This window comes from Tripterygium wilfordii, chromosome 7 (assembly GCF_013401445.1).
Source record: "Tripterygium wilfordii isolate XIE 37 chromosome 7, ASM1340144v1, whole genome shotgun sequence".
NCBI lineage: Eukaryota > Viridiplantae > Streptophyta > Magnoliopsida > Celastrales > Celastraceae > Tripterygium > Tripterygium wilfordii.
The window spans coordinates 7,421,105-7,445,673 of record NC_052238.1 but is presented as its reverse complement, the minus strand read 5'-3'; the positions used below and the strand labels follow the sequence as shown (position 1 = coordinate 7,445,673).

The 24,569-nt window shown below is 37.6% G+C and overlaps 1 protein-coding gene across 3 annotated transcripts; it reads left to right on the top strand.

Annotated features, from left to right (window-relative positions):
- Nucleotides 1-1,953: 1,953 nt before the first annotated feature.
- Nucleotides 1,954-20,170, top strand: LOC120001513 (CSC1-like protein At1g69450). Of its 3 annotated transcripts, XR_005468886.1 has the most exons (13): nucleotides 1,954-2,154; nucleotides 2,599-2,932; nucleotides 3,830-3,985; nucleotides 5,006-5,069; nucleotides 5,386-5,595; nucleotides 6,505-6,687; nucleotides 7,862-8,160; nucleotides 10,324-10,600; nucleotides 10,829-11,086; nucleotides 11,720-11,953; nucleotides 12,089-12,254; nucleotides 15,493-15,549; nucleotides 19,864-20,170. XR_005468886.1 is itself a non-coding variant. In XM_038849881.1 (11 exons), exons 2-11 carry the CDS (start codon nucleotides 2,652-2,654, stop codon nucleotides 12,245-12,247), a joined length of 2,121 nt encoding a protein of 706 aa, XP_038705809.1. In that variant the 5' UTR covers nucleotides 1,955-2,154; nucleotides 2,599-2,651; the 3' UTR covers nucleotides 12,248-12,514. The 3 variants fall into 3 exon arrangements, 2 of the variants coding, with proteins under 2 accessions (XP_038705809.1, XP_038705810.1); XM_038849881.1 differs by lacking the exons at nucleotides 15,493-15,549; nucleotides 19,864-20,170 and having other exon boundaries at nucleotides 1,955-2,154; nucleotides 12,089-12,514; XM_038849882.1 differs by lacking the exons at nucleotides 1,954-2,154; nucleotides 15,493-15,549; nucleotides 19,864-20,170 and adding an exon at nucleotides 2,202-2,364 and having other exon boundaries at nucleotides 12,089-12,514.
- Nucleotides 20,171-24,569: the final 4,399 nt, after the last annotated feature.

The window sequence follows — 24,569 nt, the reverse complement described above, 5'->3', positions numbered from 1 at the left end:
AAAGTATTCATGGTCATTGAGGAATGAGAACACAGATTGCATTTGTGATTGACCCGATCGCTCAGCGGTCTTGTGCTTCTTGCGTGCATTGTATATAGTTCTGATGGTGCTCACGTTGTTTGGATCTCGCTTTTTCAACTCCATCAATATGTCTCACGACTTGGAATTTCGAGCAGACATGTCAACCATAATTTGAATTTCAACTTCAGAAAGCCGATCAGGGTATGGACGTCCCTCCATATATGATGCTGGATCATGATTATGCTCCGCACACACCACCTCCACCATCCAATCATCTTCGTGCTTCATTTTCCTCCCTCTCAATTTGAACGGACATTTTATTTTTTTGGTGCCAGTATGCTTCAGTGAGGGTTTCTTGCTTTGATAATTGCCACCGCGATCACATTTGAATTGTAATATGTTTTTTACCGAGCCCACCAATATATGATCTATAAATGACGATGATATATCCGAATTTGCGTCCATTTTGTTGAACCCAATCGATCAACGATTGCCGTGATTTGAACACCTGATAATGTGTTAGATCTTATTAGAAACTTATGAATATTCATTCAACATAACAAAAGTGCTCATATTTTGATAGACTAAAACATTATACCATATCGGTTTCAAATTCACATCTATCGTCAACTTTGATATTATCTGCCATCTCATCCACATGTTCGTCTTCTTGCTTTATTTCGACTGAGATAAAATCACCCTACCAAATAAAAAATAAACTAAATAACAAATACACTAAATAAAAAATATTTACGTAAAATTATTAAATCACTCTATGTATTTACATGTTCGCTTAAATTGCTTGGCAAATGATAGTCGAAAAGATCGCTGAAGTAATCCATATCCACAATAGATCTCGGCTGCACTTTAGCGAAAGTGGGAGCTACGAACCGATCTCGTCGAGATGGCTAAAGGCGGAGATACTTGCACTAATTAATCTGAGAAGTAGGCTCGATTCAAGGTAACAAGAGATGGGTCCTAAAGGCCCACTTTGGGAAGAGATTTCAGTAGGAATGACGAGGTTGGGTTACAAGAGGAATTCCAAGAGATGCAACGAAAAATGGGAGATATATATAGGTGTATATACAAGAGGTACAAGAGGAATTCACACTTGTTGGAGCATAGTGGTCTCACGTTTATTGACCATGAATTATCAAAAAAAGACAAAAAAAAAAGCAATTGGAGCTGGGTTATAGAGTTATAGGTGGGGGTCTGAATATATATGATTCCCGTGAGGTAAGTTCGTGTTGCATATTTACCGCTCAAATAATTTAGATAACTTATAACTGCGGATCAAATGCAATTCTTTTTTTTTTTTGTTTTTTTTTTTGAGGAACCAATCAATACAATTCACAATAATATCTATCGCGTATTCCCATGCAAAAAAAAGAAAAACAAAGGGATGGCGTGAGAATCTCTTCTCACATTTGTCTTGATGAAAGCTTTTTAAGATTCTTAATGTGATTGATTGATGAGATGATATAGGGAGGGTTTATATAGAGTTATAGGGAGGGGGGTTTGAATAATGCTTCCCTTATTTTTATTTTCTAGGTTGTTTGTTATATATTTTACTATTTTTTTTTATCTATTACAACTAAAATACATAATAACCCTATACCTAATTTGACATAACATTTTACACGACATATATTCTATCAACAAAATTTGAACCAAACAACATATACTACTTGAAATATTATGCCAAAAGAATCCCTAGATATCTTCAATTTGGGATATTAAATAGACGAATATGGATAATAACGACAGTAGAGGAGGAATTTTCCCCACCACACCGAAAACGTTTATTACCCCATACAAGACCGGTCTCAAAAAATATTATCCATAGTTGACAACGACAATAGTCATTAGTTGCGGACATCGAAATGTTCTACGGCTAGTACTTAGTCGCCCCTCAATTTTAGCTGTACAAGTAATTACAAACGATGCATTGAAGTCGAATAATGGCGAGCAAGCCAAAAATATTAGGTGGGCGGAAGTTTCCTTTGTGTGGGGAAGTATTTCAACCATTTGACTGATCGTCACCAAGGATTGGTCGCTGTACTCGGCTGGGGAACTCTCTCTCTTCCTTGGGCTTTGCTTCCCCCTCTGCGTTCCCCAGTTAAGAACGAAGAGGTACGGACAATTTTTTTTATACTTATAACTTTTTAACAAAAGCGAAGCAAACAATTCATTCATGTTCATGATAGATGAATCAACGATAACCAGTTCACAGTCCCTCAATTCTAGCATGATTTGGGTTGCGACACTCGAGAAAAACGCCACTTCCACTCCAAAGTGTTTCACTGCTTCACTAGCGTTCTTTGGGCCTTCTGAATAGAAACAGTAGGGTTTACTTCCATGATTGGGGCTTTTATTTTTTGTTTTCTTTTATTCGGATAGAGTAATTTGTTGACATGATATGATATATATTTAATTATTTATTTCTTCTAATTTTTAAGCAAGGTACCTTAGGACTACATCTTGGGGTTTGATATAGAGAATTGCTGATTGATTAACTTATGGTTTTCAAGATTTTCTTTTTATCTATGAATTCAAATTGCCTTGTTCTTGATGCAGGGTTAGTGGTTGGTCTATCATCTCTTTCAAGGTCTTGAAATTGTTGTGAAGAAATGCTTGTCTCTGCCCTTTTCACATCTCTTGGAATAAATTCTGGCCTTTGTGTTTTTTTCTTCGTATTGTACTCTATATTGAGGAAACAACCACGTTATTATCAAGTGTTTCTGCCACGCTTGCTGGCTCAAGGAAATTCTAAACGAAGAAGGCATTTCAACCTTGAAAGGCTAATACCTTCTACTAGTTGGGTGAAAAGGGCATGGAGCATATCCGAAGATGACCTAATTTCATCTTCAGGCTTGGATGCTGCAGTTTTCATTCGCATGATAACTTTCTGGTAATTAATTCTTTTTACACTATCATTTGCATGATAACCTGTTATTAGATTTTTACTTTGTCTATTGTCCGGTATTCTAGATATTTGGTGATTGGACTTTTGATTGTTTAAATGATACTGTTTTCTGTTAGCTGGAGATAGAGAGATAGTGTTTGCTGCAAAGCAGCCATTGCGTCCATACCTTTTGCAAAATGCTTTATCCGTGCTCATGCTTGTTCTGCCAAGAATAATTATAAAAAACTTATGAGAGCAAATCTTATGTTACCAATAATAATTATGTCCAATGATGAACGTGAATGATAAACCTGACGATAAACAACTATTACATACAATAATCTAACTGCCAATGCCTAACTTGAGGGTAAAAAAAAATTGAAAACAAAAGAAAGCTATGAGCTTACCATCCTACTCAGTTATCTATGTTACTAACCAGGGGTCATAAGCTGGGGTAATAATCCATGCACATTGCCTTTTTGTCTGTACAGCATATGGGTAAACCTTCATTTAGTGTGAACAGTCAGTACATTTAAACTGATATGTCAAAGGAAGTATGATTCTTCCCCCTCCCCTCCCCCGTCTCCTTCTTTGAACAGAAATCATTAATGAAAAAGAGTTGTTTACAAAGCAAGATTAGGTTGTAAACTGGCAAAAGACAGAAATCTTGACAAAAACTCAGGAAATCAGGGATGATGTCTGAACCATGGGAATCCTGCTCTCGCAAGCCTAATATTTCCAACAAGCAATTTCTGGTAGTATGATTCTTTATTCTTCTTGACATTTCCCTCCCGTCGTTTCCTTTTTAAGGTGATTTTTATTGGTTTATGAAATTTTCTTTTCTTTTTCTAGTTTATATTTCATTTAACCCAAGTTAATACTTGATTTATATTAACACTGCAGTTTGAAAGTATTTTCACTCGCTGGCATAATTGGGCTCTTTGTTCTTCTTCCAGCGAACACTGCAGGAAATCAGCTTGAAGAAATCGACTTTACCAATTTATCAAATAATTCTTTGGATGTATTTACAATTTCAAATGTAAAAATTGGCTCAAAAAGGTATAGTTACGTTAAAATTTGAATCTATGATAAAGCAGGTGTTTCTTGTTCAATTATTGTTATCTGGAATGTTATACTCTGTTTCTTTTTGGAATGGATTCTTGAAATCTGTTGGAATTCTATTCTCAAGAGGAAAGGTGGATATTTTATTGTCCATTTGATCCTTCTTCCCGGACATTCACTGCTGCATCACATCTAAGTTTTGAACCTATAATGCCCTCAAGGAAGTGCCTACCATAATCCTGAGTGATGATTGCTATTTATGAGGAAATTTCGTATTTATTTCCAAATATCTTGTATAGAAAATGGTTTCTTCTGTTTGAACCTGATCACTGAATTATCGGCTACATATTCAGATTGCACCTGGTCACTGTCACCCATTTAGTCTGTGGCTATCTCTTTGACTTAAGTTCAAATAATTGTAGATATTCTTCTTTTAAAGACTGTTCAGCCAAATGTGCCCTTTTGAATCTTGTTGTCTACATTTAAATTTGTGTTTGAACCAATGGCTTCAGCCTTCGGAAATGAATCATGCGAACTCCTCTTTGATAAAATGAATTTCTGTCCTTTTGAGCACTTGTAAACAGGTCATATATATTGAATATCATATTATATAACTTATGAGTTCGTAATAAAAGCATTAAATGCTCAGTAAAATAAAAGTTAAAAGAAAATGAATCATGGTAACTCTTGTTTGGCTCACTATAGTAGAAAGTTATTAGCAACAATCTATTCAAAATGTGCTTCCGAAATTCTACCTCGATTATATAGGATCTCTTCTACATATCGGCATATTCTTATCTTCTTCAAGTAAGATTAACCTATCTGTGATTGCTGAGATAATTAATGTGCCATCATTGATCCCCCCCCCCCCCCCCCAACGAATTACAGTGTTTGTTGATTTCTCGGTCTAAAATAACTACTAAATGGTGAACTTCATTAATAAATCGTCAATATTTGTTTCCCTTGGATTCTTATCACCGAGGAAGAGAGAACTTACTAATTCTGGTTATTTGGCAGTTTGTGGATTCACTTCAGTGCCGTGTATATTGTCACCGGATTTGTCTGCTATCTACTTTATTATGTAAGTCAAGATTCTCCAAGTACAATTGGATTACCAGAATTGAATACATACAATTCTGTCTGCCTATCATATGGGATTGCAGTAATGGACTTGTCACAACCAGGATGGTAACCAAATTTACAATTTGGTGGTTACTATTGACAGTGTGTAAAGGACTTGATTTTCTGAAAGTTCTGAGTTTAATGTCCCAAAACATAATTTTCAGTCAAATGATTTTCTTCTACATGTTCTGCTGAAACCATGGAAATGAAGCCTTCTATGGAAGCTAGACGAGCAAAATGTTTATCTTGATACCGACTACTGTTTGACTATATAGGAATACAAGTACATATCTTCAAAGAGGATTGCCTATTTTTGTTCATCCAAGCCTCAGCCACATCAGTTTACCATCTTAGTACGCAGTATCCCTATTTCAGTTGGGAACAGCATCAGCGACAGCGTTGAGAGTTTCTTTAAGGAGTATTATCCTTCGACGTATCTCTCCCATGTGGTTGTTCATCGAACGAGCAAACTTCGAAATCTCATTGTAAGCAATACATTAAAACTTCCTTTTCTTTTCTCCCCCTTACTTCCATCATATAGTCTCTTTCTCTCTCTCCCCCTCTCTCTGTGTGCGTGTATTTGTGTCTGTTGGTCTGAAAACAAGGATTGCTTAGAGGACTCCCCTTTACACTTGGATGAAGGTTAATTGGTAACTACTATTGTTTTTGTTATTGTAGGAAAATTGATGCAAATGAAATTGCTGGATGTAATTCTTAATAGACTGGCACCTCTTTTGCGCCTCCATTGCTTTGCCATTGAAAAATCAAATTTCATGACTTGTAGTCTCAGACTTCCTATGCATGAGAATCATGCACTATTCCATTTATGAATCCATGTTAGGATAATATTCCTATCATACAAAATCAAAAGAAAAGCCATAAAAATGCATGCTTATATTTTTTTGCTGCAATCTTTTCCAAGGAACTAGAAGGACCTACCCTTTAATATAATAAGGAATAGTTTCATTGAAGGTCTCCCTGATCTGCAGATGACTGAATTGATAGATGCATGTATTTCAATAGAAAAATTTTAAACAAAAAGTGGTACAAGCATTCAAGAACAGATCCTCGTGTTCTAATAGCATTTAAGCTGAATGTAAAGTCACTCCTTCTTTACCTTCTACTTTTTCTTTCACCATTTTCATGCTGTGCTGTACTTCTCTATTATTCTACAATATATTGTTTTTCGTTGTAGACTTTATAACTAAAGGTTTTTTTTTGCCTACCTCGAGCCTTGACCAATTTTATGATGCATCATAATGAAGCATTTTATTTTTCTTTTGCCCCCAGCTCATAAGGTTCAATTTCAATGTAATTTACTTTCGTGTGTGGTCTCTAATAATTATTGCATATTCTTATATTTCATCTTTTTTCTTTTTGTGGGGTGGCGAAAGGGGGATGCGAAGAGATTGTACAAAAGTCTCATTCACTTGCAATCAGATCCCACTCGACTGAAGGATAAGCATGTTGGATTGTTTGGGCGCAAGGCTGATCTTGCTGATCGTCATGTGAGAAAGTTAGAAGATATCGAGAAGAATGTACGACTGGAGCAGTCAGAAGTATCGTTGGGACGAGAGGTATGTGATAAACTGTTTCCTTCTCTTATATGGACAAATATGTTTTATGGATGTTCTATTGTTCTACGCATCTTGTTCAATATGCATACACATGGATCTTGGTGTCTGTATATTTTCTGTTAAAAATTGTAGTCATCAAATCTATGAATCTTGGTGAACTTTGTAAATCATTACTGGAAAGTTTGCCCAGGACAATGAAAGGAAGAAGCAAGAAAGAGGGAAGGAGAAGAAAGATGCATATGGCTGGGAAAGTGTGTGAGGAACCTGAGTTTCCTTTTTATGAATCAACACCACCTGATTATAGTGTTCCTCCTTTTTATGAATGCTCTATTCCGTTTTTCTTTGCAGGGAGGAGGATTCGAACCTAATTATGGTTACTAGTTCTTACTTTCAGATCCCTCTACTTGAGACTTATCTAATTCTGGCAGTGATATTTCTAAATCCAGAATACATGTCTAAGATGATCCAAGATGTATTTATGTAGGAAATTGAGTACAATAAAAGAAACTCCTTGTTGTAATTGCATAGTTTGTCTATAGTCTATCATTGACCTTTAATTTGTAGAAAAGGTTGGCTCTTCTATGCATATCAGCCATGCAGAGAAAAAATTTAGTCCTAAGGACTGTGAGTGTGTGTGTGTGTGTGTGTGAGAGAGAGAGAGAGAGAGAGAGGGAGGGAGGGAGAGAGTGTGCGTGTGTTTCATACCACACTAGATGCTCTTGATAATTATCATTCTATCTTCAAGAGTGCTATGGCTTGAGGAGGGTGATAGGATTCCATTTATATTATTTATCAAGAAGAACTACTTCTAGTCAAAGCATGTTGTGAATGGTTATACGTTGTTCAACCCTTGCCCTTTTGGAAAGCTTCAACTGAAGATTTTATGATATCTAGGTTCGTTTCTTTTTTGTTTTACCTCATGATTCTTTCTATAATGTTTAACTACATATCAAATTTGTATGAGAAGTTTAGTTCCTTAATTGGTTGTCGCTTAGTTGTCTTTGCTGGGATTGTAATGATCTAAGCTGGCTCTTCATTTATCTGTGGTCTTGCAACTAAACCATATATTTTAGACTGACTGTGGAATCTATTACCTCTGTTGCAATTAATTTCTTGGGAGTTAGAATTGATTCTTTTGTCGAATTTATGTCTTGATTTTCTTTGATGAAAAAAGGAAACTCGAGCTGCCTTTGTGTCCTTCAAATCTCGGTATGGTGCTGCAATTGCTTTTCACTTGCAACAGTCAATCAATCCCACACAATGGATCACAGAGCAAGCTCCTGAACCTCATGATGTCTACTGGCCATTTTTTTCGTCATCCTTCATGCGGAAATGGATTTCTAAACTCGTGGTTGTTGTAGCATGTAGTCTTCTTACAGTTTTATTCCTTATTCCAGTTGTGGTCGTGCAAGGTCTTACTAACCTGACTCAGTTGGAAATGTTGTTTCCATTCCTGAAAATCCTTGTCACAATGTAAGTAACTACATTAAGATTGCTGTTCATCATCTTCTGATGTCATTTGCCATAATTGCTGTCACTGTTGAAATATCCTTTTGTGTCAGTTTACAAAATAAGCAATAGTTTATAGACTAATCAGTAACATTCGTTAGAAAGTTTGATGCATACTAAAGTATTTAATTTAGTTACTTCGCTTGGATATATGGTTATACACGGTTTTTTGCTACTAAACAGCATTTGCTAGTTAGCAATTAGGGAATGACAGAATGCTATTACCTTTTCACCTGTTAAGCTATTAATGCAATTTGAAGAACCATAAAATCTAGTCTATCTTGTATTTCCATACTTCTACTATCTATGATTTCCTCTTCTTTTTTTTTAAGAAAAAAAGTTCAAGATAACCAGCTTGTATAGTGTAGCTTTTGATTTGATATAGTGAAAGAGAATCTGCTTGTTGGACACCAACCAGTTTTGTCATAAGATTCATGTAGCCCAAATATTTGGGATGAAAAGTCGTTGATGGTGATCATGATGATTATATGTAACAAGCTTCATAGAAGACCATTAGACATTGAAAGGGGTCACACGTTCTTATCTAAAACCAAATGTAGTCTGATCGAGATGCTTTGTTTTAATATATTGGCTTGAAAGTTATACATCCTAAACAAAATAGAATAGTAACTTTGTCCCTCCTTGCATTCCTGTTTGAAGCTCATCGTGTCACCTGCCTCTCTTTTTTTTCAAAGTGTGTGACTATTATATCCTGCTTTGCTTGTTCTTCGGCTTGAAATATTTGTCTTATATGCAAAGAAAATGATTACGTTATCCCTCCTTAAGATCTGATGTGAAACTTACCATCTTGCGAGATGTTGATTGTTATTCTCCTTTAAAAGAGTGACTGTGTGATATAATATGCAAAAAATTATGTTACCACACAATTCTAAAGAAACTGGTCGAACCATGCAATGCATGGGATTATACCAAATAATTTAATTATCAATTATGCTTAATCGAAAGGAATAATTGATGAGATGGCAAATTTTAAAATGAGATGAGGAAGATTAAGGTATTTGTAGAATTTAGAAGCTGAAGAGAGAGTCCAATGGACCAACAACTATAAGGGAGTGTGGGTTTACCCCTGCGATATGAGGTTGTAGCCTTGTAGGGTCAATAAGAAATGGCTAATGTTTCTTGATTGATAGTGCATGCTGTATATCCGGTAATTCTTCTTAAGACTTGCCTCCCCAGTCTTGCTGAATTCTTTTGGTTATCTTGTGTGGTATGGGGGCGAAACCTCCTGAAATCAACTAATCAAGGTGCCCCTTGGTTAGCCTTCCCATGTAGAACTGAAACATTGCAAATCCCCTTACCAGCTGCTTCTGGTTTAGGTTCATTCCACATTCAATTTTTTATTTCATTAACTGTGAAGATAAAGGAAATGTCTGGGGAAGTGTTTTTGCTTTACTCTCTCCATGTAAAACTTAATGCAACATTGATTCACCTGATAACGAATATGTGGCACATAACTTTATGTATCAATGAAAAACAGAGTGGAAGGAGTTAGCAATGTGATAGACTTGTGATGGTATTCTGGGCTTATCCCTTTAATGCATAAGGTACGCCAAAAAAATAAGGTGGACAAAATTGCGAAGGCTGATGGAATGATAAGTGATTATAGCATATTGGCCATTTTTAAAGGGGAACCCTTAAGAAAGGCGATTGGAAAAGTAATGCTTCGCAGTTCAACTACGGATTATTGAGAAGGAATATGTTCATCTAAAAAAGGCTATTGGACTGAAAGAGGGAAGGGAGATCGAAAAAGGCATGTGCCAAAGTTATTTTTAGAAGATTATGCGATACTAGGGAATTTGTCTGACATTTCAATGTTTGTTTTATTATTTTTGGAGAGTCTCAATCCACTTAAAACTAAAAGTTCTGTTGTAGAGATGCCGTGCATCTCTGTTATATTGCTGAGGAGGAAACTGTTATTATTTATAGATAGTTCAAGTTTAAAATATGTAAAGTTTTAGAGGAATTGGTGGGGATGATGATGATGTGGGGGTTGATACCCAAAAATGTTATACAGTTGCTAACCATTGAATATCATTCCCCCACCCCCCCGTGTTAATTTTCTTAATGTTGTGAAGTGCTAAAACTTTTAAGAGATTTTAATTGCAGAAAATTTGTACGTCAAGTGATTACTGGATACCTTCCCAATCTCATTCTTCTGTTATTTCTGAAGACTGTGCCTCCAATCATGAGGTTCCTTTCTTCTATTCAAGGATATATTTCACATAGCGAGATAGAAAAGAGTGCATGTAACAAAGTACTCTGGTTCACAATATGGAACATCTTTTTTGCAACTCTATTTTCTGGATCATTTTTTTATCAGCTTTCTATCATCCTTGAGCTCAAAAATATTCCTGCAAAGCTGGCTGTTGCTGTTCCTGCACAGGTGAGAGCGTATTTCATTTCTTCTTTGAAGACCATTGAAGCCAAGCTGTGCAGCTGTCATGTTTGAATATGTTATTTGTTTGCTATTTTATACTCACTTGCAGTTCAAACCACATCTAGAGTGGCACCACCTTCCCCACCCCTTACCCCTCTCCAAAACACACATTTTGATTTCTATGAAAATCATGCTTACTCCCACTTTCGTCGTAATGATTATATTTGGCTGCAGGCATCATTTTTCATTGCTTATGTTGTCACATCAGGATGGACAAGTGCTGCATCAGAAGTCGTTCGTGTAATTCCTCTAATTAGGAGTCTTGTTTGTACCAATGATGATCTTGAAGTTCCATCTATTCCGTATTACAGGGACATTCCAAGAATTCTGTTCTTTGGACTTCTTGGTACAACATATTTCTTCCTAGCTCCACTAATTCTGCCATTCCTTCTGATCTATTTCTGCTTTGCCTACACCATCTTCCGTAATCAGGTTAGTTGACTATCTACATCACTTCTGATTGATAAGTAGTTGATGCTTTTTTTACATTGATTTTCATTCATGAGCATTTTCCTAAGTAGTTCATGTTCAACCAGTGCATCCCTTCTTTTTTTTTTTGCGTTAATTTACATTCATGAGCATTTTCATATAACTGGTCAAAGTGCCTCCAACTAGTGAACTGTAAATCTTTACTGCCATCTAATTTGGAGGAGGGATAGAGGAAACACTGCAGACGTAATTTATGAAAAAAATTCTTAGAAGAACAAGAGAATTTCTATACAGCTTGTTTGTTTGTCTATTTTCAGTTTCATAATATCCTACTCACCATAAATGACCATTGACCATAGCTTCTTAAACTTTCTGTATGCAAAGTAGAAAAAACATCCCTAAAATTTGTCCATGTTAAAATATTCTTCATATTAAGTATCCATAAGCAGAGCAAGAAGGCAACAGCTTTAGTCCATTGTATATTTTTTAGTCGATTTAGGACACAATTAGAACTCCAATGACTTTCCGTGGGTTTGCAAACTCACTTATGTGAACTTGTCTTAAGTAATCCTTAATGGAGAAATTTAAAATTTATTGTACATGGTTTGTAATGATGCTTTCAAATCTGTCTTACAGTTCCTAAATGTCTACGCACCCAAGTACGAAACTGCCGGAAAGTTTTGGCCGATAGTGCACAACTCAATGATATTTTCTCTGGTGCTCATGCATGCAATAGCTGTTGGGATCTTTACACTAAAGAAGCTCTCACTTGCATCAACTTTAATTTTTCCTCTTCCCGTCCTTACCCTTCTGTTTAATGAGTACTGCAGAAAGCGCTTCCTACCCATTTTCGTCGCTTATTCTGCTGAGGTATGTTGATGGTACACTATTGGTGCACACTCTTCCCTAAGTGGATGGTAGTGTTGGACTTCCCATCCTCTCTCCTCCATGTTTCTTTTTTCCCTACTTAATGTTTGAACATCCAAATGATCACTTGTCCTACAGGTTTTGATAAAAAAGGACAGGGAAGAGCAGAATGATCCTGCAATGGTTGGATTTTTCGAGGAATTGATCACTGCCTATAAGGACCCTGCTTTGTTGCCTATTCAGTATTCTACATACACTGACAGCCTTAATACCCCTCTTATGTCTTCTGCTGTTTGAGGCTGAGGTATGATTTTGTGCGCATTAGTTCCTGGTGCCAAATATGGTGGTTTCAACAAAATACTTTGATACTTTTCATTTTTCATTCTTGATTTTGTTATGTTGGTTAATAGTAAAAGTGTCCACAGGAAAGCATAATCTGTGTAAGAAAGGGTATGAAAATGCATGTGCTTGTACAGATGACTATTTCTTTGTTCACTGTCGTATATGTCAATCGGCGACAACTATGTTGGCAATGCAAGATAAATTCCATTTGTTAGAATGCCAGACTCTGTGTGATAGACCCCTTTCTACCTTGACCTAGCAATGGTGACGGTGGAAGAAACTTGGACAACATTTACAGAGAACATAAGAGGAAAACACAAAGAAGGATTCTCATTTCATTCAATATCAAAAACTGATTCCAATACACAAGTGAACTGCTACTTATATGAATTGAAAGAACCGACTTAACTAACGGACGTTAGTTTGTAAACACATATTCTGTCAAACCTCACAGAATACTTAATAGCACACGTGGCAACAACATATCATTTTATAGAGGCTTAGTTACAATGCAGGTTCTTATCAATACCCCCTTTTGAAAATCATCCTTGTCCTCAGGGATATAAAACTGGGACCCTCACAACTAAATTCCAGGATAAGTGTTGATAAAATATTAATCGAATCCTCCAGGATCGAATGGAAAATCGACATCATTAGCAAGGTACAGTATTGCATGAGCTTCAAGTGTCATCCTCATTATGTTCCCTCCAGTAAAATTGGGTAAATCCCAATTGCTAGGACATACAGGAACCATAACACCACCCTTTGTGTAGATGTGAACAAGAAACTTTAATAACCAGCCATCATAATCATTGGGCTCCAAGCAATCAACTATCCACTGAGTATGTAGTTGCGTACCAAGAAAAGGAAACCTCACACCTACACAAGCATAAGCAAGCAATACAAAGGACTCCATAGTTGGTCTTGCGTCAAAATTCTGCTGCATGGATTTTGCTACAACACCTGCCTCATCCACCAGCTCTTTAATTACAGCTCTAGCAAGGTCAATATCCTCAAACACAACAATTGAACTCTTTCCACCAATCTTCAGAGGAACATACTTGACCATTTGAGCCACAGCTGTCATTATCTTGCTCCTAGTAACAAAACCTCCAGTAAATGCAATCTTGTCAACCTTTAAAAGAACCTTAATGAGTACTTTTTGAGAGGGCACTTTATCATCATTGTATTTTGAGCAAAAGGTTGAAACCATTTCTGAACCCCCCACATTACTTCCTGAAGCAGAGGAAGAGACAATATGTAGCAAATAAAATTGTAGAATAGCTTCAACAAAGACAAACTCTGGTGTCCCCAAGTACGGTAGATATATCGGATCAACAAATGATGCCTGAAGACCACTTCCTTCCATAGGACTCTCCACCCAATTATAGTTCTGTGATATAGATGCAGCAAACACCAGATTTGACTCAGGATTTAAACCACATTCAATTACTCCATCCTTGGGACTGCCATGGCTGCAGCAGGGTCAAGTTGGCTAGCCATCATGGATTCCAATACTAGATTTAGGGAATTTGTACCATCCAACTGCTGATACTGATCAGGGGAATCACTTTCACCCTTAAAAGGAGATCCTTTCAGATATGAATTACCATAATGAACAAGAGAATTTTGGCACATAACACCACATCCCAAGCTAAAGATGTCAACAAATTCTTTCAAAGAAAATAGGGTGTTTGGGACACAAAGATGATTTCTTATTGCAACAATACATGAATCCCCTATAGGTGGGCTTCTTGATTGAGGTAATTTATCAAATAGGTGGTGGGTGTGATAGGAAATTCTGAATTGTGTACATAATAATCCAAGATTGACTGTAACAAGAGAGCTATAAATTCTTGGATTAATACCTGGATCCCACATCTTGTATTCTTGCAACTTCCTTCTGCCCTCTTTAGAGTCAAACAATGCACCAACAAGTAACACTCTTGGATTATTGAACTTTCTTCCTTTGTTGGTCCTCCACTTGGCCCTTTCAATATTCTTGACAAACAATTGCTTCTGACCTCTCTTGCCAACTTCTTTTCTCTTGACAACCTTCATATTATCACTGTGAATTGGAAGACAGAGATCCTTTTTGACCTCATAGGTGAAAGATGATGAAGAATTGGGAGAGATTGCTACTTCACTGCCGAGAACAGAGAACAAGACTACAGAAGGAGGTGAAGTTGAATTCCTCTCTAGGTTTTTATTTGATGTCGTGTGCAACATCATGTGTGAATTTACAACTTCTGGTTGATGCAGTACATCAAACACCTTGTGTGCATGTGTAAACCCTGAGTCAGATTGTTTATCTGCCTCCATAGAACCAGACTCTTGACGGATCAAATCGCTACGCAAACGCTCAAAAGCAGTAGTAAGCTTAGAATCAATAAGCAAATTGATGGTTGTTGATAAGTTTGCAAACTTACCATGAAGGAAGGTCTGAAATTTGTCAATTTCGTTGGACATTTTTTCGATTTTTGCTTCAAGAATGCACATCCTATTCTCAAGATTAGCTTCAAGAATGGATACCGGAGTTTCCATGGCAGATGGTGGATGCAAAGGAAGGGAACAGTAGATTTATCCAATGAAATCAAAATCAAATGAAAACCTTCTTTCAAACCTTAACCTAATAAAGGAAGGGAACAGAAAGGATCAAAGCTTCGATACCAATTGATAGACCCCTTTCTACCTTGACCTAGCAATGGTGACGGTGGAAGAAACTTGGAGAAGATTTACAGAGAAGAACATAAGAGGACAACACAAAGAAGGATTCTCATTTCATTCAATATCAAAAACTGATTCCAATACAGAAGTGAACTGCTACTTATATGAATTGAAAGAACCGACTTAACTAATGGACCCTAGTTTGTAAACACATATTCTGTCAAACCTAACAGAATACTTAATAGCACACGTGGCAACAACAAATCATTTTACAGAAGCTTATTAGTTACAATGCAGGTTCTTATCATTGTGAGTTTGTCAATAGCTTTTGAGTGGCATCAAGATTGGTGTTTGGTATCATTGTAACTAAGAGGCTCGAATTTTTTTTTAATCTTGTGTGATAATTTCTCGCTGTTTGTTTCTTAGTTTTCCCTCGTGATTTTTACTTATTCAAACTGAGTCTTTTATTTATGGTGTGATACGTTGAGTCTTTTTTCCTACAACAATACATAACATTGTGTCTTGTTTGCAAGGTTGGTTTCTACGAAGCTTATGATTTATGGTATATTTCAAGAACAAACGATGAGCATGTCTGTTAAGAACTGATCAGTCTACAATAGATATATTGACAAATACTTCCAAGAAATCAAACCAGTAGCAAGACTTCGTTGAACCAGTCACTAAATTTGTTACAACTTGCATCAGATAACAACAAGCAACAAAGAAAACACTAATACGGCTAGTAGCAACTTCGAGGGTGCTAAGGCCTCCAAAACACACTTCTCTGTTAATCTTCCTCTGCCTTTTCCAAGAACGACTCTTCCCAAATAAACCCTACCACAACCTTCATTCAGAACCCTCCGATCATAACCTCCAAGAGCGGTTCAGATCTGTTCACTCAAATCTAGCACTTCTCCAACTCTGGGCCTGGGCTTCTTCCTTTTATACTGAAGAGAGATGGGCCTGCGTTTATCAATACTCCCCCCTAAAGCTTTAACCTTGTCCCCAAGGTTAAAATCTGGAAACTGCTCTTCAATATCAGCCGCTGCCTCCCACGAACTCTCATAGTCTGGCAAATCACACCAAAGGATTAACACTTCCTGCTGCTCATTCATTAATTGGCGCACAGCCAATACCTTAGCAGGAGTTACCAACAATTCCAAATCTGAATTTAAACCTGCCGGTAAAGGTTGGCTATCCACATTATCGGACAAACATAATTTCAACTGTGAGACATGAAACACTGGATGTATAAGTGATCCAGGAGGCAACTCCAAACGATACGCAACTTCTCCAATAGTTTCAACTATCGGATAAGGCCCATAATATCGAGCGCTTAATTTCTGGTAGGGACGCCGAGCCAAAGACTTGAACTTATATGGCTGCATCTTAAGAAAAACTCTATCGCCTACCTTGAAATGCACCTCTCTCCTCTTCTTGTTGGCATGTTGTCGCATCCGAACTTGCGCTTTTGACAAAATTTCTTTCAGATCTTCCAAAGCTGAGTTTCGTTCCCTAAGGAGAACATTCAAATCCTCTATGACAGCCCCATCATCCACAAATTTCAGTAAGGTTGGAGGTGGCCTCCCATATAAAGCCTGAAAAGGTGCAATGCCAATGGTGCAATGATAAGTAGTATTATACCAATACTCCGCCCATGCCAACCATTTTATCCATTGTTGTGGTCGTGCACTCACAAAGCATCGTAAATATTCTTCCAAACATCGGTTCACCACTTCGGTTTGGCCATCGGTCTCCGGATGATAAGAAGAAGAAAAGTGCAATTGAGTGCCGGACAAAGAGAAAAGCTCCTTCCAAAAATTGCTTAGAAATACACGATCTCGGTCTGAAACAATCGTCTTTGGAAACCCATGTAAACGAACAACTTCTGTCACAAATAAATCAGCTACCTCCTTCGCCCCAAAAGGATGCCCTAAGAGAAGAAAATGGGCATACTTAGTCAAGCGATCCACCACTACCATGATCGTATCTTTTCCTTTTACACGAGGCAACCCACCAACAAAATCCATAGAAATGTCCTCCCAAACAGCTTTTGGAATGGGCAAAGGTTGTAATAACCCTTGCGGTCGCAAAGTGGAATATTTGTGTCGCTGACATATTTCGCATTTTGCAACAAAATCTTTCACAGTTGTCCGCATACCCTGCCAATAAACAATGTAAGAGAGTCTTTTAAGAGTCCGAAAATACCCAGAATGACCTCCTTGAGGGGTGGAGTGGAACTCCCGCAGCAGCACAGGAATTCTAGGAGAAGCACGAGGGACAACCAGCCTACCATGATGCAGCAAACACCCTCCTTTGAGTAGATAAGGTGGCCTACTAGTAGGATCTACCAACAGAGACTGCACAATTTCCCTAAGCATTGGATCATTCAACACCTCCTCATTTAATGCTTCAAAATCTGCATAAATAGGAGAAGAAATCGCAGAAAACTGCAAAATCTGTAGCTGCTGTTGTTCCCCACCAGAAGTACTATTTTGAGGAGTTGGCAGAACAGATAGTTGCAAGTGCTGGTGGTGAGGAACTGCAGTTGGAAGAGTTGGCCGTGGACTAGCAGCTTGTTTCCAGGAATCTTCTTCAATCAAGGGCCATTTCTCCTTCCGCGACAGTGCATCCGCTGCCTTGTTCTCCACCCCAGGTTTATATTGAATCTCGAAATCAAAGCCCATGAGCTTGGTAATCCATTTATGTTGGCCTTCTAGCAACAAGCGTTGTTCCATGAGGAAACGGAGACTCCGTTGATCAGTGCGGACTATGAATTTTCGGCCCAATAAATAATGCCGCCATTTGGTGGTGGCAAAAACAATTGCCATGAGTTCCCTCTCGTAAACAGATTTAGCTTGAGCTCGAGCAGATAAATGCTGACTGAGAAAAGCGATGGGATGTCCCTCTTGCATTAATACTGCCCCCAAGCCAATCCCACTTGCATCTGTCTCTATGATGAATTGTTTGGAAAAATCCGGAAGAGCCAAAACAGGAACAGTGACCATGGCCTCTTTCAGCTGCTCAAAAGCGTCCTGAGCTTCAGCAGGCCACCCAAAAGAATTTTTCTTTAATAAGGCGGTGAGAGGTGCTGCGATTTTTCCATAGTTACGAACAAAACGGCGATAATAACCCGTTAATCCCAAAAAACCTCTCAAGGACTTCACTGATCGAGGGGGGGGGGGGCCAATCCCGCATGTGTTGAATTTTCGAAGGATCAGCCGCAACACCTTGAGCTGAAATTACATGGCCCAAATACTCAACATGTTGCTGAAAAAATGTACACTTTTTCTTGTTCACATAGAGCTGCTGTTGGGATAGAATTTTTAATGCTTCTGTCAAATGCTGAACGTGAGAGGAGAGATCCCTGCTGAAAATAAAAATATCATCAAAAAATACTAGAATGAATTTCCGAAGGAAAGGACGAAAAATATCATTCATGAGAGCTTGGAAAGTAGAGGGTGCATTTGTTAAACCAAACGGCATCACCAGGAATTCATAATGCCCTTCGTGGGTCCGAAAGGCTGTTTTCTCAGTGTCTTCACTTCGAACTCGAATTTGATGATAACCGGATTTGAGATCCAATTTCGAAAAAATAGTAGCACCATGGAGCTCGTCTAATAACTCATCAATTACTGGAATGGGAAATTTATCCGGGATGGTGAGTTTGTTGAGAGCTCGATAATCGATGCACATACGCCATCCACCATCTTTTTTCTTCACAAGAATTACTGGACTGGAGTAAGGACTGGTGCTTGGTGTGATAATTCCTGCAGCTAACATCTCTTTCACAATCTCCTCAATCTCATTCTTTTGATAATAAGGATATCGGTAGGGTCGAATATGAGGCGGTGATGCACCTTCTTGCAGCCGAATAGCATGGTCTTGCTTTCGCGCAATAGGCAAACCGGTTGGGACTTCAAAAACAGTCTGAAAATTTTGCAAAATATCTTCTAAAAGTCGATTGCAAGGTTCATCTTCAGCAGTCACACCATTATTGTTTGATAAGCTCATAGAATGAACTGTCAAGAGAGACAAAGAACTCAACCCAAACTCTACCAAATAACCCACATCATCACCAGAAAAAATAGGGAGTTCCAACCGACGACGTGTAAAATCCCAATCTGTAAAGGAAGACCCAAAAGACCCTATCGTGCGCGGACGAGTAGGAGGGTCTGTGGGAGAATCGGAAACCCCACGAGAACTCATCGCCGTAGACGGTGGAACCTCTTGTTCCTTGCCGCGATCAGGAAGGATGCGGGCATTACGCGGAAGAGATAGGTCGCGTAGACAAGCTTGGAGATCAGCTAAGGAGCCTTCGATATTGTCCATCTTCAACAAGGTGCCCTCAATATTGTCCAGCTTGGCCTGAAAAGATCCCAGGCTAGCCGAAATATGACCGACCTCTGTTTGAAGAGAGGCCACATCGCGTTCCAGCTCAGTGGCGCGATTCTCCAATGCATCTGTTTTTGTAACCATGGCGGAACAAAGTGGAAAGTGGGAGTATGGCTTCGATACCTTGTTAAGAACTGATCAGTCTACAATAGATATATTGACAAATACTTCCAAGAAATCAAACCAGTAGCAAGACTTCGTTGAACCAGTCACTAAATTTGTTACAACTTGCATCATATAACAACAAGCAACAAAGAAAACACTAATACGGCTAGTAGCAACTTCGAGGGTGCTAAGGCCTCCAAAACACACTTCTCTGTTAATCTTCCTCTGCCTTTTCCAAGAACGACTCTTCCCAAATAAACCCTACCACAACCTTCATTCAGAACCCTCCGATCACAACCTCCAAGAGCGGTTCAGATCTGTTCACTCAAATCTAGCACTTCTCCAACTCTGGGCCTGGGCTTCTTCCTTTTATACTGAAGAGAGATGGGCCTGCGTTTATCAATGTCATTATTGTAACAAGTGTCCTCCACTATAGAAAATTTTTAAAAGAAACAAGCCGAACAAGTTGAGTTCGAGTTCGGGGATGCAGAAAATGCACTTGCTGGAATAGGAATAGAAGAGTAAAGCTTGGGTTGAACTAAGTTAGTATTATCGACTGAAAGGGTAACTTCTGTAGAGCGAGCTCTTCTTAGTTTTTAGTGGTACGACACATAGGTCAGTCTCCTAGGGTGGGTTTGGATTGAGGGATTTGGGGAATAGAAGGTAGAATACTTTTTTCCTCTTTCATGTTCGGATAAAAAAAAAAGAAGGAAATGATTTGTTATTCTCTTATTTCAATAGCCATTGTAAAAGAAAATAAAAGAAGTAAATTGGTTTAATTTATTAATTTGTCTTTTTTAATGTTAAATTTTATATATAAGGGTAAAATAGTTTTTTAACTTGTAAATAAGTTTACTTTCCCCTCCCTTCCCCCAAATGACTCCCCCAAATGACTCCATTGTGGGAGGAAATATTTTAACAAAAATTAGGTGAAATCTTCCCTTCAATTCTTTTCAAATCTACCATCTTGATTTTTTTCTAAACTATTCAAACAAGAGAATTAAGAAAAAATTTATTTCCCTTCTCTTCTCTCCAAATCCCTCAATTCAAATACACTCTTAAACACTCACATGCTTGTAAATTGTAATACATTAGGGTTGAACAAATTTATTTTTTTCATTGACTTGGGTAACCTGATTGCGAACAATGGATTTGTCTATTCATGATTTGTTTAGTGAAATTCCTTGAATATCCGTGATTATTCATGTTGTATGTATTATTGTTTTATTTAAGTGCAGCTACTCATAAGGTAGTGTTATGCACATACTCTATTTGTATATAAACAAAAAGAACATGTATCTTTCTAAAAAATACCCCTTCCCCTCCCCTATGATGGTCTGTGGTCGAAGACTGATAAGATGCATGCATATCTTCTCATCACATAATATGTAGAGATGTTTTTTTCAGAAATTGAACATATAACCTCTAGATTGCACCCATACAACTCTACCCCTATAATTCTTAACAACGGTCTCCCTTTTCTTTAACAAGCAAAAGACACATCTTACACAAATGTGCAACATTGATAATTATGCTTATACATCAATAAGGGGGTAATGCAACTTTTGGTCACTGAAAGAGTTGGCCTTGTCCAACTCTGTTATCAAGTGTTCAAACGTTCCAACTCGATAACTTAAAGTTGAAAATTGTTCCAATATGTACGCGGATAGATTTTCGACTATTCAAGCAGTCAAACTGTTGATGTGGCATAAAAAAATCAATATAAAAAACTACTTGAATAGTGCACATCAGAACAATTTTCAACTTTGAGTTCCCAAGTTGGAACATGCGAACATTCAATAACTGAGTTGGAAATGGATGACTTTTTCGGTGACAAAAAACTATAATACTCCCATAAATAAGTAACACTTAAATACAAAAATAACATTTTAAAGTTTTTTCATTGTTGTAAACTATTTTTTTTTAAATATCAACTTTATTTTTTTTTTGTTGGCAGGGAATGCAACATCTCTTTAAAATGGCAGTTTTTAAGTAGTATTGATTGAAGGTAATGCAACTTTTGATCACTAAAAGAGTTGATTAATTCAACTCGGTAATTGAATTTGTAAATGTTGTAATTTGGGAACCTAAAGTTGAAAATTGTTCTAATCTACACAATTTGACATATTTATGATCTTTCGGCAATAAATTCACTAATGTGGCATTAAAGATCAATATATTTATATTTTTAATGGATGTGACCTGATAACTTGGATATTTATTGTATTTAAAAAATATATATAATGAAGTTTCGTCACAGCCGTCCACTGAGTAGGTATAAAAATAAATAAATAAAAAATCAACCAAAGTTGAAAATTCTTCTTCCTCAAGCGAAGTTTTGTCACAGCCATCCATCAAGTAGGTATAAAAATTATTAACATTTTGATTTAATGACGCTACTTGGACCAAAGTTATTTACCTGAAAACAACGAAGACAGTGATTAACATCTCTCATCCCGCTTGCAAGAACAAAATAACACTCCTAAATGCAACAACAACAACAATTCAATCCAATCCATCCATCCATTCATAAATATATAAATCAGACAATCATAAAGATATAAATCAAACAACTTGCATTAAAATAAAGTCCAATCCAATGCAAATCAGACAACATTATACGTATAGCCATAATAAGTCCAATGTCCCGATCTTTTCCTAGTACGCGAAATAGTACTCAGTTTATACTTGAATTCTTGCAGATCCCATCATACTTCTCAACTCCACGAACACGTCTAACTTTAGCAGCTTGGCCATTATGTCTGCTATTGGTTCTTGAGTGTGACAATGAGCTAACTTAACAACACCATCTTTAGTAAGCTCACGAAGAAAATGAAATCTAACATCTATATGCTTGTTTCGACCATGCAAAACAGGGTTCTTCGAGAGCTCAATAGCTGAACTATTGTCACAGTAATAAGTTGTACCATCACCTTGAATCTGATTAAGCTCTTTAAAATTCTCCTTATTGAAACAACTTGACAATTACATGAAGCTGCAACCACAAACTCAGCTTCGGTGGTGGACAACGTCACTATTGGTTGCTTCTTAGATGACCGAGAAACTGCCCCTGAATTGAGCATAAAAACATAACCAAAAGTACTTTTCTTATCATCAAAATCTCCGGCATAATTGTTGTCTGTGTAAGCAATTGTCATTTTCTTCAAACACCACGTCTCTACTTATTATAATTTTCTGTGAAGCAGAATCATACAGTCGATATGCCTTTGATTCTTTTCTAATACCAAGCAAAACACACCTTACTTTTATCATCAAGCTTGGTTCTCTTGCAATCAGGTACATGAGCATGTGCTATGCAACCAAAGACTCTAAAATGCTCAATTGTGGGTTTAATGCCACTCCAGGCCTCTTTTGGGGTCTTGTTCTTAATTGCGAATGTTGGGCTTCTATTCAACACATGAATAGTCCAGTTGATAGCTTATGGCCAAAAACATCTTTGGAATCTTCTTCTCTGACAGCATGCTTCGAACCACATTCATAATGGTTCGATTTTCCTTTCCACTACTTCATTTTGTTGAGGAGAATAGGCGGTTGTAAGTTGACGTCGTATGCTATGCTTATTACAGAAATCAATAAATTCCCATGAGATAAATGTTGGAAATTCATGTCTTTGACCATGAATTGAAATGAGATCCAATTATTGGATATGTTGGAACTAAACATGAATTTATTGAGTTTCATGTGGAGAATAATTATGTGTGTTCACTTGTTCAAAGCCATGAATATAGTGAATGAAATGTTATTTCAAAGTAAGCCATTTGGGCATGACTAAGTTTGAGGAAGAATAAAGGTCCCACATTGGAGGATTTAGTGAACCAACTCTTGTTTATAGGAGTGAGGGTTGAACTAATGGCTTGGGCCCAAGGGCACCCAAGCTTTTGTGGGAGGGAAAGAATGCACTTTATGCAAAAATGACCACGCCGCCGCCGTCCTTCCGTCAGGTTCGTTTCGCGCGCGCGTGTGTGTGTGATGGGCCGACTCAGCCCAGATCTTTTCTTTTTCCTTTATTGGCCTATGGGCCAACAGACTTCCAGCCCAATCCGACCAATGGGCTTTCAGCCTATTTCCAGATCTTTTATTTTTCCTTTATTGGCCTGTGGGCCAACAGACTTCCGGCCCAATCCGGAAACTTGTCTCTGCCCGGCCCGGCCCGTGGGGCTCAAACAGATAAATGAATAACAGATTAAACATTTATCTGTGTAGAACAAACAGATCAAATTTTATCTGTTCAATTAATTATCTGTGTTTTGATTATTCTCAAGAAATATTGGAATTATCTGTGTAGATGAGGTTCCAATCCATTTTCGTCCAATCCTTGATACCTCCCAAGCACTATAAATAGAGGCCTCCATATCATTCACAAATCACACCTTCAAAGCATTTGCATTTGTTCTTAGAGAGAGTTGAGAGCTGCCTTTGTTGTTTCCGAGAGTTGCCCAATGTGAAGCTTCCATTCCGTGCAGAGTTGTGGCCATTCTATCCTGGGAGACTGTCGTCTGTATTCCTCGAAGCAAACCGACGGTAGGGAGGCGATTTAGTCTTAAGGAGACAGAGACTACTCTGGGCTTGGCTTTTTTCATTCAATCTTCTTTTCTATTCTTCATTGGTAATGTATTATCCAATTGATCGGTAATATGGTAATGTTGTTTCTTCATTCTGATTTCATTGTTACACGTTTCAATTCTTAATATTCCATAAATACCCACTTATTTCACAACAAACTTAAGACTAAATCGTTTATGTTGTTTATGGTTCATTCCTCAAATTGAAACTTTTACTAATTTATGGTGTGTTAATTTTGTAGTTATCACTATGACTAACGTGGGAGAAAACATGGCTGCCAACGTGGTTGGAGGTAACATCCCTATCGTGCCAACAATGAACTCCGCTGGAGTGAATGGTAGGAATGCTGCTGGTGGCATTCAGCAGGTCACTGTTGCTGTTCCAACAACGTTCCATGTTAACCCGCATGGTGAGAAGCCTGAGAAATTTGGTGGGTCAGATTTCAAGAGGTGGCAACAAAAGATGCACTTCTACCTAACCACCTTGAATCTGACCAAATTTCTCAAAGAGGATGCACCCAAGTTGG

Coding starts and splice junctions, on each gene's coding strand:
- LOC120001513 (XM_038849881.1), top strand. CDS start 2,652: ATGCTTGTCTCTGCCCTTTTCACATCTCTTGGAATAAATTCTGGCCTT. Junction 5,070..5,385: donor TCTGCTATCTACTTTATTAT/GTAAGTCAAGAT, acceptor TTGACTATATAG/GAATACAAGTACATATCTTC. Junction 6,688..7,861: donor AAGTATCGTTGGGACGAGAG/GTATGTGATAAA, acceptor TGATGAAAAAAG/GAAACTCGAGCTGCCTTTGT.